The 13,940-nt window shown below is 42.5% G+C and overlaps 2 protein-coding genes across 21 annotated transcripts in view; both read left to right on the top strand.

The window, feature by feature from the left end:
• The window catches only part of mycbp2 (MYC binding protein 2), a 68,626-nt gene extending 65,023 nt beyond the window's left edge, over window positions 1-3,603 (top strand). For all 20 annotated transcript variants that reach the window (XM_085385215.1, XM_085385224.1, XM_085385210.1 and 17 more), the window contains one exon: window positions 3,012-3,603. In XM_085385215.1, coding sequence (XP_085241341.1) covers window positions 3,012-3,127 — 116 coding nt within the window. In that variant the 3' untranslated portion in view covers window positions 3,128-3,603. The remainder of the gene's footprint in view (window positions 1-3,011) is intronic.
• A 2,209-nt stretch (window positions 3,604-5,812) lies between these two features.
• On the top strand, window positions 5,813-11,017 carry fbxl3a (F-box and leucine-rich repeat protein 3a). The gene is made up of 5 exons (XM_085384238.1): window positions 5,813-6,084; window positions 6,845-7,222; window positions 7,349-7,471; window positions 8,977-9,148; window positions 10,305-11,017. The coding sequence occupies exons 2-5, from the start codon at window positions 6,845-6,847 to the stop codon at window positions 10,943-10,945; spliced, it is 1,314 nt and encodes a 437-aa protein (XP_085240364.1). The 5' UTR covers window positions 5,813-6,084; the 3' UTR covers window positions 10,946-11,017.
• Window positions 11,018-13,940: the final 2,923 nt, after the last annotated feature.

The following is a 13,940-nucleotide window of genomic DNA, read 5'->3' as shown; positions in this document are numbered from 1 at the left end:
AACTTGGCAACAAAAACAAAAACTGTTTATTGTGGCACACTTCTCTTAACATGCAGGTCTGTGTGTTTCCACTTGTATTTGGAGTCAACTTCACGTGTTCATTTGAGAAACTGCAGTAGCCACGGCTTGGCTTAATCTTTAACCCTGGAAGTTGCTACTTAATAACAAATGACTGAAACTTGGTCACCTTGGTTACTGTGTGCAGAGCCACTGTCTTTGAGGAGTTTAGATCAGTGAGAGTGTCCGTCTCTTACTCTGAATAATGATCGGCTGTAACCTGATCACACTGCTCGAAAGACGCAGCTGACCTTTTGCTGCTCCTGTGTTTGCATCTCCCATTCCTGTTGTTGCTGTTGTTGTTGTCGTCTACAGTATCTGCAGTTATTACAGATGCTAAAGAACAAAGGAAGGTTTTGTGACAGGCCTATTTGAGAAACATGATGTTCTTACATCTGTATAATCAGAATCAGAATACTTTATTGATCCCTGGGGGAAATTATTTTTTGTTACAGTGCTCCATTTTAAACCAACATTAAGACAAGACAGACAATACGCTAACTAAGAATAGTACAATATATACATATATATACATACATACATACATAAGTCACTTATAAATAAATATTTGGAAAAGAAACATGTGTAGCTGTAGCAGCAAACAGTGTGTTAAGTGGATGCGTTGTACAGGGAGATGGCCACAGGCAGGAATGATTTCCTGTGTCGTTCAGTGGTGCTTTTCGGTAATCTCAGTCTCTCACTGAACGAGCTCCTGTGACTGACCAGCATGTCATGGAGTGGGTGGGAGGTGTTATCCAACATTGTCTTTATCTTGGACAGCATCCGCCTCTCCGACACCACCTTGAGGGAGTCCAGCTCCATCCCCACAACATTGCTGGCCTTACGGATCAGTTTATTAAGTCTGTTGGCATCTGCGACCCTCAGCCTGCTCCCCCAGCATGCAACAGCATAGAGGATCGCACTGGCCACAACAGACTCATAGAAAATCCTCAGCATTTTCTGGCAGATGTTGAAGGACCTCAGTCGCCTCAAAAAATAGAGACGACTCTGGCCCTTCCTGTAAAGTGCTGTGGTGTTTTTAGCCCAGTCCAGTTTATTGTCAATGTGTACTCCAAGGTATTTATAGTCCTCCACAATGTCAACACTGACCCCCTGGATTGAAACAGGGGTCAAGTGTTTCCTGGTCTTCCTGAAGTCCACGATCAGTTCCTTGGTCTTTGCCACGTTGAGCTGCAGATGATTCTGCTCACACCACGTGACAAAGGAGTCGACCACAGCCCGGTACTCTGTCTCATCATCCCTGCTGATGCATCCAACCACCGCAGAGTCATCAGAAAACTTCTGAAGATGGCAGGTCTCTGTGCAGTGGCTGAAGTCTGTGGTGTAGAGGGTGAAGAGGAAGGGGGAGAGGACAGTCCCCTGTGGTGCCCCTGTGTTGCTGATCACCTTGTCAGACACACACTGTGGGAGACGTACATATTGTGGTCTTCCTGTCAGGTAATCAACAATCCAGGACACCAGAGAAGCATCCACCTGCATCGCTGCTAACTTATCACCCAGGAGGGTCGGCCTGATGGTGTTGAAAGCACTGGAAAAGTCAAAAAACATGACCCTCACAGTGCTCGCCGGCTGGTCGAGATGGGTGTAGACACGATTGAGCAGGTAGATGATGGCGTCCTCTGTTCCGAGACGAGGCTGATAAGCGAACTGAAGGGGATCCAGGTGTGGTCTTACTATGGGTCGCAGCTGGTCCAGGATGAGCCTTTCCAGGGTCTTCATGATGTGGGAGGTCAATGCCACGGGCCTGTAATCCTGGGGGCCACTGGGACGTGGCGTCTTTGGTACAGGGACGAGGCATGATGTCTTCCACATCACCGGGACCCTCTGCAGACTCAGACTCAGCATAAACAGTTTATGAAAGACTCCACACAGCTGGGGGGCACAGGTCTTGAGGACAAGGGGACTCACTCCGTCTGGTCCAGCAGACTTGCCTGAGTGAAGTCTCCTCATTTGCATCTCAACCTGGTATTGAGTGAAGGTGATGGGTGGGGGAGGGGTGTCAGGAATCTCACAGGAGGCAACATGTGAAGAGAGAGGCTGGCACAGTGGTGTGGCTCTGGATTCCAGGCTGACTGCAGGTGAGGTTGTGGGGGTGGGAGCAGACACTGTGGTGTCGAATCTATTGAAAAACAGATTCAACTCGTCGGCTCTATTCTCACCTCCCTCAGCTCCCCTGCTGTTGGTTGGCCTGAATCCAGTGATGGTCTTCATGCCCCTCCACACCTCTCTCATGCTGTTCTGCTGGAGTTTCCACTCCAGCTTCCTCCTGTAATTGTCCTTAGCCTCTCTGATCTTGTCCTTTAGTAACACCTGGATCTTCCTCACCTCCTCTTTGTTGCCCCCTCTGAAAGCCCTCTTCTTGTTGTTGAGGAGGGCTTTGATGTCCTTAGTCACCCACGGCTTGTTATTTGGGTAACAATGAACAGTCTGAGCTGGAACAATGGAGTCGGTGCAGAAAGTTATGTAGTCTGTGATACACTCAGTAAGCCCATTGATGTCCTCGGCGTGAGGCTCACAGAGTGTTTCCCAGTCGGTCACCTCGAAACAGCCCTGTAGTTCCGCTATTGCCTCCTCTGACCACCTCCTGACAGTCCTGGTGGTCACAGGTTCCCTCCTCACAATTGGCACATAGCGGGGGGTGAGGTGAATCAGGTTATGATCTGACCTACCAAGTGGGGGGAGGGAGGAGGAGCTGTATGCATCCTTGACGTTAGCATACAGTAAGTCTAAAGTTTTCTCTCCCCTGGTGGGACAGTCCACATATTGTTTGAATGTTGGTAGTGTATTGTCATAACTCTAGGATGACAAAATATTTTCGACATCCTGTCCTACGCTCCCTGCACCTGCCCAGAGTACAGTAGCTTGATCTCTTTTTGTATTTGCCCACCAGAAGGTTTAATGCTAATGTGTAAACGTTGTCCTCTCTGTCACAGGGCCTAAAGGCAAGCAGCTGGAAGGCACTGAATGCCCTTTGCATGTAGTCCACCCACCAACGGGGGAAGAGTTTGCTCTTGGCTGCGGGGTGTGCAGGAACGCCCACACCTTCTAAACAACAAGACTTTTTCTGAAAACCAGTTTGTCTACTGTGATTTCTGGCTGCTGCTGCTGAAGCTCAGCCGCCAAGTTTGGCTCTTGCATTGCCAAGACTCCTGGACACTGGACCAGGTTTCTGCTCTACGCCGAGAGTCCTCAGGTCTGCTATTTCACCACCGTCAGTATCCTTGGATCCGCTGCGACCGCGAGCAGTAACTCGTTTGGGTTCAGAGTGACCTGAATGGGTGAGGGGAGGGAAGGAGGGGGACAAAAGAACAATTGAATTAAAAAGAAAAAAAAGAAGAAGAAAAAAATAAATTTCTTGTGACGTGTTTGCATGCGGCCGTTGTATTCCCTCGGCTTCTATAGACGTTGCACACCTCCTGATCACTCAAGTGTAACAATACAAGTTTAAACATTGAATATGAATTAATTTGCATATAGACAACTGTGGATCAGCGTGGGTCTGAAAAAAAGTTGAAAAAAAGAAAATATGGAGCAGGCCGTGTTTCCAGCTTCCTAACTATAAATTTAAAATATTGTTGTATGTAAACTTTTTCGTAAACTTGTACAGTATTCTCCGCTGTCAAGTGCATCATGGGTTGACAGAAGAAGAAACAAAGGAGTTGAGTTGATGGATAAGACTGTTAAGAACATTATGTTTGGGAGGAAAATAGTGTACGATTTATCTAATCTTGTATATAATGATACTATTCAAAAATAGCTGTATTCCGAAGTTGCTACTCTTCACTTCAGTTTTGTTTGATATTCTGGGTTATGTTTTGAGCCAGAACTTTTAATGAAGTGCAATACTGGGTGTGCCTCCTATTTTGCAGCTGTTTAACCTATGGAATGTATGTCAATAAAGCCACTGTACATTTTTATACAGTAGACAGTCGTAATTTTCCCCCCTCTTCTAAATGTCACATCTCTTCTGTTGTCTGGAAATGAGAAGATGGATCCTGGCGGCTGCAGTGAACGATGGTGGATGTAAATCCTGGTTGTAATTAAAAAAAAAAAAAAAAAAAAAGAAAGGATAAATTTATATTAGGACATGAAAAACCCCTCTCACAGTATGACTGACTACAGCTGGATGATTTGAGGGTGCCAGTCTTCACACCAAATAAAATATTGCACCTGTAATGCTTTTCCCTATTAGGAGGCAGGGGTAATGGGAGGGAGAGGGGAGGTCAGGGGGGTGGAGTATGGAAACAAAGCAGCTGCTGTTTAAATTAAAAAAAAAAAAAAAAAAAAAAAAAGCTTCATACTTGTGAATCTGCTCTGTAATATCTGTGGTGGGTGGAGTCAAATGGTAATAAACCAGGTTCTTTGTTTTCGCAAAGTAAACACCGTGTCATCCATTAATGAGTGGTCACATTTCTGTATTCACGACTCAGAGGAAAAGCTAAAACATCGGTGCAAATGAAGAGAGGGGAAACTGTAAAAGAATGAGTTATCCTATCATAGAGTCAAAATGTTAGGTTTGTCATACTGACTATAATAGTGTGACGGTTGAAAGATTTAGTCTTTGAGCAGCATTAAATAACACACCTTTAATGCATTTCAAAAGGTTTAGCTGTGTGTTTCCAGACTTGCACCTTAAGTGCTGAATTCACATTAACTAATGAAGCACACTAACTTTTTCTTATTTTATCCTGTTGAAGTTTCTTGGGCACATGTGCAGTAAAAAGGTGCATGTAAGTCTGTGCACTGCTGGAAGATGAGTAAGAGACTGGCACCATGCATAGGTTGCAGGTCTGTTGCAGAGCCCCCCTCAGTATGGCGTCCCTGGTGTTTATTGCTGACAGGAGTAGCAGGATGAATTCTACTGTGTGCAGGGCTGTACTCTGACCAGACTGGAACTTTTCTTTGGTCTTCCTCTTTTCCTCCTGTCTGGCAGCTCCATTTTCAACCTCCTTTGTCCAATATATCCACTCTCCAAGAAGGAATTGTGGATATATTGCTTCACTACACGTCTCCAGCTGAGCTGTCCCTCTGACATACTCATTTCTAATGAAGTGAAAATCTAAGCGTCTCTTTCACCTCAACCTCCTTTTTGTTAATACCAGCAAGTCCAAACCATCTTGTAAACATTCCCTTTGCAGTTATCCGCCCTCTCTCTTCTTCACCTCTTTTGTGCACTGGCCATTGCTTTGGATGGTTGTACACAGTCATTTAAAATCCTCTTCTTGCTAGCTCCACTGTTTCTCCTCTCCCTCTTATTAACACACATGCAATCTGTAGTCTTCTACTAGCTTTCACCCCCTCTTCCCTCCAGAGCATACCTCCACCTCAGGGCTATCTTCCACCTGTTCCCTAAACATCAGTCTCTGGTTAACCTATCACCATTGCCAACAAGAAGGGGGTCAGAGCAGACCCCTGATTTAATCCCACCTCACCACTTTGTCACTATCATCGTGCATTTTAGATGGATTTTGTTATTTTAGTTGTAGTTTGTCTCCCTCTCTGTCTCTGGAACAGTATTACTGTATTCAAAAACATAATCTTCTCAAACAAGCAGTATTATATTTTGTTGCTCTCTAGAAATAATCATTGCGTTATGAAGGCTCCCAACAGGAAAAAAAAACACGCTGTATGCGATTTTATTTTATTAGGATTCGGGTGAGTTATCACTCAAACGGAGACGATCTTTACCAACAGCCATTTTGCATTATGTATCCCATAATGCACCGCTGCTGTCACGACAACATTTCGCCATTTCGGGTTTGGCGGACAAGGCGGGCGCTCTGTAACTCCCGCGAAGGAATTAGGTCAGCCGAGCGGAGGTGTTTCTTCACTGAAAACATTTCTCGCTCGTTCTCGTTTTCCCGACGGCTCTCTTATCGTGCTCCGATGCGTGTTACCTGGCTGCTGCTGATGAACTTTACCAGCGTCGGCCCGGGCTGAAGAGTCGAGTCAGTTGTCGGATTTTCTAGCTAACAGCTAGCAAGCTAGCTGTGTGTAAACAACAAGGTAAGAGTCACTAGTAAATAAATAATGAATGTTTATAGACTTGGTATGAATGACCAGTGAGTACAGTGGGGTTTGGTATATTTGCAGCGAATCAAGTGAATTTGCAGCACCAGTTAACTAAGTCGCTCTGTTAGCTTGTAACACACTTTTACGTTAATAAATAAGCAATCGTTAACTTGGTTAGCGGTTGCATTTACTCCCCTGTTAGCTTGCTAACTTTACGAGCCACTTTATTGCATTTGTGTGCGTTCATTGTAACTATAGCACTGACAAGCTCAATAACGTTTGTTTATTTTTTCCTAAGTAAGGTTGTGTGGCTGTAACGTCACCTCAGTCACGTTTCCTCTGAAATACGCAGTGTCACATGCGGTGCAACTTTGGTGTGAGCGTTAACGAGCGGTATAAATCCAACAGTTAAAGGCTTTAATTGTACTTTGGAAAAATGATGATTATTCAGAGAAACACAAACATGAGGGGATGAAAACAGACAGATTTTTTTTTAAAAGCTGGAATGTCTGCAGACCCACCATCTGCACAATATGGTAGCTGCTAGGAATGTTTTAATTATTTTGCGGAGTGCGTCAGAGTGATAAACATGCACATTTAATCTGCACCTGTTAGTGCAGGGACAGCAGGGCTGCAGCTAGAGCTTATTGATTCGTGACGTCCTTGATTAGACACCTTTCAGAAGATTGGCACACGTTTCTAAAGTAATGGGCATGTGTAGATTTATTAATCAGTGCATTTTATTTTGTAAAAGATGAAACGGATGAAAGGAGGAGAGGAGGGAAGCGATGACTCCTCCTGTGAGAGTCCAGCGGAGGTTTGCAAGAAGGTGCGAAATCAGTTGAGCGAGGATTCGGAGCCACATGTTGCTGAGTCGCTGGACTGTAACTGGGCACGGCTGCCTCAAGAGCTCCTGCTGCATATCTTCCAGTACCTGCCACTGCTGGACCGGGCTTATGCCTCCCAGGTGTGCCGTGGGTGGAACCAAGCCTTCCACATGCCTGAGCTGTGGAGATGCTTTGAGTTTGAGCTCAACCAGCCAGCCAGCTCTTATCTAAAAGCCACACATCCAGATCTTATTAAGCAGATCATAAAGAGGCACTCCAATCACCTGCAGTATGTCAGCTTCAAGGTAAAAATGTCTGTGTAACTGCGTGTGCCCTCATTCTGGGTTCAAACGTTCATAAGCAGCTTCTGTTTAAAAATGTTTCTTGGATGTTTTTCGAGTGATATGCAATCTTTTCCTTGTTGTTATCAGGTTGACAGTAGTATGGAGTCTGCAGAGGCAGCTTGTGACATTCTTTCACAGTTGGTGAACTGCTCACTGAAGACCTTGGGCCTCATCTCTACAGCCAGGCCCAGTTTCATGGAGGTTCCAAAGGTATAATTAACACAATCACGAGGAGTCTGGGTCTTTACAGTGTCCTGCTCTTTAGATTTGTAAGCAAAATCAAAGGAATTCTTGTTTTAGTGTACATCCCCTCTTATCCACAGTCTCATCTTATCTGAGATTGGGTCTGAAAAGCAGCATTCTTATGCATGGCAAATGACACTTTTATTATCAGTCCCACATTTTCAAAAGGACACAGGACTTTCTTTATTTACATATCATGAGCTCTATTCCTTGAACCAGGTTTCATGGAATCTAGATGTCATTGAGCAAACTAGGCTAAGGGCTGGACATTTCTTTTTTTGGTGTGTTTGTTTTATCAAGGATTGGAACCTGCTGCACGTTCTATGTGTAGAAACTGACACACCCACTGTCGTCACAGTTCGCATTTTAAAACCTTTGAGCTCCTGAGCCAGTTTTTAACAATCTTAGTTGAATTCTTTTGAATATTTCAAAATCAAGTTTAAGAACTTTTAGGTTAATTAAAGTAGAAAAAAATCACTTGTTTATGAACTCTTGAGATCTTTGTGACATTCAAAAGCTGTTTAAGAACCTGTGATGACGTCATAGAACTTGAAACGTGCAAACGGCCTCACTCGTTCACCAGGGTGTGCTCCTTTTAGCTTCTGTTTTAAAGACAGCATAAGCCTCTCACAGCCTGTGCTGCTTTTTGTGTGACTGTGGATAAATATTAGAGGACGTGTTGTTCTTGGATTTTCTCACAATGCGGTGCTAGTTGCCAAGTTGCGAAAACACCTTTTGGCATAATAAAATCTTCTCAAAATTGCCATTATTACTCACATTCTGTCAGAGGGGACATTTGTTTGAAGCATTTGAACCAAAAGAAAGCTGAATGCAAAAAAACAAAGACTTGTTTTTTCCACATTTTGGAAAATAATAACATATTACATCATTTTCATCATAAATACTTTTTTGCTATTATAATATGTACCATAAAGTCAAATAGACACCCTTCCAATGCTTTGCACAAAAAGGTTTCCCCATTTCCTTGTCCTCAGTTTGTAATACAGATGTATGCAGTCTAGCTGTCTGCAGCACCAAAGCTTAAGATTAATTCAGAGGTCCACCCATGCAGTAGACACAAATGAACACACCCTCGCATTTCTTTATTTCAAATTTGTTTACCTTGTCTACAGATTAAATCTACAAATTAAATTTGTATGTAATCTTAACCCACTAATTGTGATTACATTAGGGTTTCTTACTGTACTCAGATTGCAGATTGTGTTTGTATTGTTATATGTAGCAGATTCCTAAGTTTAAGGTTGTCTCAGTAATTACAAATAGTGGTGTGTGAGCCATGACAGAGGTCTGCCTGACGTACCAGGCCCACCAAAAAACTGTATGTTAGTGGGACAGATTATGTTTGGGTAAAAGATCATTCCAGACACAGTTGATTAAATCTGGCATTTCGAAGGCGTCAGTCAGGTTTAAAGATCGTTACAATTCAATGTGTCATGTTTGTCCTTCCACAGTCTCACTTCATCTCCGCCCTGACCGTGGTGTTCGTCAACTCCAAATCGTTGTCTTCGCTGAAGATTGACGACACGCCAGTTGATGATCCATCTCTGAAGGTGCTGGTGGCCAACAACAGCGACACCCTGAAACTGCTGAAAATGAGCAGCTGCCCTCACGTCTCTCCTGCAGGTACAGTCTAAGTGCATGTGTTTTTATTTATTTTCTACTTCCAGCATGAATGGAAAATGAGTATAGCGCTGTGCAAAAGTCTTGAGCCACCACTCATTGCTTTTTTTTTTGCTTTTTTTGCTTTTTTTGCTTTTTTTTTTTTTTTGCTTAAAAAAAAGAGACAGAATTTGGGTGTCAATGGGGGGGCATTATCAGTAGTTCGTCAGACCTTCTGAAGGTCTTTTCAAAGTTTTTCTTCAGACATTGGCTGCTTTACAGTCCTTGTACCTGAACATTTTCCAAGTAATGTTTTTGTTTATAACATTGACCTATGAATCATCTCAAGCATAAAAAGGCGCCTAACTCAAAGGATGACTATATCTTGTGTACATAACATGCCTGGATAGAAAAACCATCAATCATTGATTGGCCTTCTCAGCTGTTGAAACACATCTTTACATAGTGTTCTGTTGAGATGATCCCACAGCATTAAAGGCAGCCGACATCCAAACATAACAATTAGCATGTCCTTCGAGAATCCTGGATAACTATTGCTGAAGGCTACTTCAGTAAAGTTTGCATAACAGAGTTCAGGCTGTGTTGAAGAATAAAAGCGATCATACCAAAGTTGATCACCTTTATTGTTGCACAGACTCTGTATTTGCCTTATGCGTGGCGTTTCCACTTATGCGTCAATGTTTGAATAAACTGCTGCACATATTTTACATTTTTGAGGAACGTATAAAAAAACGAGAGGTGGCTCAAGACTTGTATACTTTACGCTGTATTGATTGAAAAATCACACAGAACTTTATTCAGAGAGATAAATTGTTTAGGTTTTGACATAACTGATGAGTTGATAGCTGAACTTTATTTCTTTATTTAAAAAAACCTGAGAAGAGTCAAAACTATATGTCTGTAAAACTGGTAGTGGGAAACTAACTTTTAACCTCAACGACTCAGTAGATTTAGACCATCCTTCAATTTGTAGGTCTGATGAGGGACCATCTGAGATTATATGAGAGAAATCCCCTTTTCCTGAAATTCTGAGCTAATATGATTGCTGATTAAACTGCAACTTGTCAGGGGGATGCAGTCAACCTGTTCTTTGATTGAAAGTGAAAACACGATTTGAGAATTGGTCGCATTAATTGAAACTATCTGCCTGTGCTTTTAGGAATCCTGTGTGTGGCAGACCAGTGTCACGGGCTCCGAGAGCTAGCGCTAAACTACCACCTCCTGAGTGATGAACTCCTGCTGGCGCTCTCCTCTGAGAAGCACGTCCACCTGGAACACTTGCGAATTGATGTGGTGAGCGAAAACCCCGGGCAGCACTTCCACACCATCAAGAAGAGCAGCTGGGACGCTATGATGCGGCACTCGCCCAAATTTAACCTGGTCATGTACTTCTTCCTCTATGAGGACGAGTTCGGGCCCTTCTTTAATGAGGAAATCCCGGTCACACACCTTTACTTCGGGCGCTCAGTGAGCAAAGAGGTCCTGGGCCGAGTGGGCCTCCACTGCCCTCGTTTGGTGGAGCTGGTCGTGTGCGCCAATGGCCTGCGTCCTCTGGATGAGGAGCTGATCCGTATCGCCAAACACTGCACCCAGCTGTCAGCCATCGGCCTGGGTGAGTGCGAAGTGTCCTGCAGCGCGTTTGTGGAGTTCGTTAAAATGTGCGGCCGCCGACTGTCCCAGCTGTCCATCATGGAGGAGGTACTGATTCCAGATCACAAATACTCCCTGGATGAGATTCACTGGGAGGTGTCGAAGCACCTGGGCCGGGTCTGGTTCCCAGACATGATGCCGACCTGGTAGAGAGTGAAGCCTGTGCTCAGAGTTCAGTATGTCGGGTTTGTGGTGCGGAACAATCATTGCCTCCATGTTGCATTGAAAAGCCTCAGCTGGGAAGCTCGATGACAGCATGGAGAGCATGAACTTGCTCGAACTCTCGTTAGCAGTGCAGGGATGTAATGTGGCACTCGACAACAACACAATGTTATCACATTATCATGGAAATGCCACAGAATTCCTGCTCGGCTTAATCCGTAGATGGAATTCAGCAAGCTGGCTTCGACCCACAGAAGAGGAAATTTAACTAAAAAGCAATGTTTTTATAACTGCAAATGGAGTTATATGTACATTATAGGCTGGGTGTGATAATCTGTGTTGTGAGAGGGGTGTGTGAGTATGTGCATTAATGTGTGAACGTGCGGGTGGGTGTTTACATGTTTTCCAACATTGAGCAGTAAATTGGGACAATTAGGTGCACAATAGCATGTTGTTACGCTACCACTTGGCCTACATAAATCCGGTGTGAGATAGCAGCTCTGCACTCTGCAATACAATATGGCATTGACCGCATGGTTGTCTGTACATAGGATGTGACAGAAGGTGTATTTGTCATGTGTGGCTGAATTTTGCAGAAGAGTAGCTGGGTCCTACACCTCATTTTAACCTAATTTAAAGAACAGTGGTTGTGTTGTTTGTCCTCCTCGCCTGGGGAGCTCCAGTCGTGTCTCACAAACCACGATTGTTGAACAAATGGAAGATGGCGGAGAGAAAAAGAAATGTGTGTGTATATAGGTGTCTAAATTGTGACGTGAAGGTGTATAGTGTTGATTGATGTCATTGATTTTTATTTTTTCTCAAAGTTATATTTTGAGGAGGTTTTTTTTTTTTTCTCCCCCTGCATCAAACACAAATCGGCCTGACAAATGATTTTATCTATTTTGGAAAAAGGTTTATGTACAGTTTTAGATTTCTTAAGCACCTTAGATGAATACCAAATGAGATGGAATACACCTGGTCCTTGAGACCAAATATGGTGATTATTTATACTGTACTGGGGCTTTGTTGAGTCAAATCCCCAAGTGCTGCATATTGAAGTTGTAAAGCTCTAATTAAAACAATCAAATAATTCTATGTAAATAGTGCACAGAAATGTCTGAATTTGGAGGGTAGAGATCAGCGGTCTCAGTTCTTCACGCTCAGATTAATTTGTAATGATTCAGTAGACTAGTCTGTATAGCTGTTGGCTTACAGTGCATGCTGGAAATGCAAATCCAACCCATTTGTTTCTCAGATGCATTAAAATGAAAATATTTTTTATGTAGGTTTCATTTGTATCTTCTGCTATTTGCCTGTTCAAGCTCTAAACCCTGGTTCTCTGTTGTGGATATCTGCCCTTCCAATTAGTCCACATTTGTTTCTTCATCATGCTATCTTGTATACATGAGAGGAAGCAGTATTCACCCATTATAAACACTGTCTGCAGATTTTTCTTGTGTTCCAAACATCCATTCATTTCAGTCAAGAGGTTTGGCAAGTCAGATGAGTGAAACAGTTTTGTTTTTTTCCTTTAAGAAGGAAGTCAAATGCATCTGTATATAAAAACGCTGTGTGTTTGATTAATATGAGTAGAAATGTATTTCTTTATTTCACCCTCTGTCAGGGTTTGAAGTTTCCTTAACTGGTGGCTTGTCTTTTATAAAACCAGAGTGCAAGTTATCCTTTACTAGAAGGATCTTTTTCATACTATAGCCACTAGAGAAGTTAAAAACTGTGTAATTGATTAATAGGGATTATGCTTTTTTTTTTTTTAATGAATTTCAGTTTTTCAGTTAAACAAAAGCAACCAGCAGTGGTATTTTTCTTTGTTTAGCTGGGTTTAGCTTCCACCTATTGTCGCCGTGGTTTTGTTGGATACAGGTGGTCCTAATGTTTTGAGTCCACTACCACAAACTCGATCCTTGGAGGGATTTTATTACTTCCTTTAATGTAGTGGAAAAAGACCCTGTTTTGTGTGTGCGTTTTTAACAAAACACACACAAAAACAGTTGCCTTGAAGTGTTTTATATTTCAAGGTAAAACTATAGTAATAGAGAGAAAACCCCAACAATTACATGACGCCCTATGAGCAAGCACTTGGTAACAGTGAGAATGAAAAACTCCCTTTTAACAGGAAGAAATCTCGTGCAGAACCAGGCTCAGGGAGGGGCGGCCATCTGCCACACAACTGCTTGGGGTAATGGGAGGAAGATGGAGAAAGAGTATGCATTTATGGCGTATACATATTAAATATTTAAAGGTTTTTGGTAGTGGACAAACCTTATGCAGCACTGCATGTCAATAAAAATGTAGTTTATTTCTGCCAGATTTCATTCCTTTTTACTCAAGTTTTATTTCATATACAATAACTGAGAGACTTGTTGCAAGAGGTGCTTCTTAGTATTATTGAATGAATATAGCCTCTTCACAGTATTTGTTTCTCATCACTGAAGAAGTGGATATCTTTGCTCATGTACATTAGCATCTGAAGGGTACAGTAACACATCTGGTTATTTTATTTGAAAATGTGTGCAGTGCATTAAACAGTGGCCCTAACGTGAAGCCTGTTTTCACTGAGAGCTTGTCTGTATTTGCTTTTATTGGACTATTCGGCTGGGAAAAAAATGCTTCACATGGTAAATGCTGACCGAGAGAGCATTATTTAAATTTTGTCACGAATATGATTGTCATAATTATTATTTGAACTTTATTTGGGAGTTAACAGGTGTTAAACACTCTCCTCTAGTTTTGCTTCTGTATGACAAAAGCTTTGTCTGCTTTGCTTTACTGGTCACCTGTCTTGAAATTAAAATTGTTTTGGACATGTGATCTCACACTGTAATAAAAATTTGTGAATGTACTCTGTGCAACTTTCATGTAATTATTTTTCTTTATTAACACACGTAGTTAAACTCCATAAAAGGACTCCGTTATAAAAATGGGATGCATTTGAGATGAGAAGATGTATGAGCAGTTTTCTTAA

Source organism: Rhamphochromis longiceps, linkage group LG16 (genome assembly GCF_057381845.1).
Source record: "Rhamphochromis longiceps isolate RC_006_pf linkage group LG16, R_longiceps_female_GT1.1, whole genome shotgun sequence".
NCBI lineage: Eukaryota > Metazoa > Chordata > Actinopteri > Cichliformes > Cichlidae > Rhamphochromis > Rhamphochromis longiceps.
This window is presented reverse-complemented; position numbering and strand designations above follow the sequence as displayed.

Coding starts and splice junctions, on each gene's coding strand:
- fbxl3a (XM_085384238.1), top strand. CDS start 6,845: ATGAAACGGATGAAAGGAGGAGAGGAGGGAAGCGATGACTCCTCCTGT. Junction 7,472..8,976: donor GTTTCATGGAGGTTCCAAAG/GTATAATTAACA, acceptor GTCCTTCCACAG/TCTCACTTCATCTCCGCCCT. Junction 9,149..10,304: donor CCCTCACGTCTCTCCTGCAG/GTACAGTCTAAG, acceptor CTGTGCTTTTAG/GAATCCTGTGTGTGGCAGAC.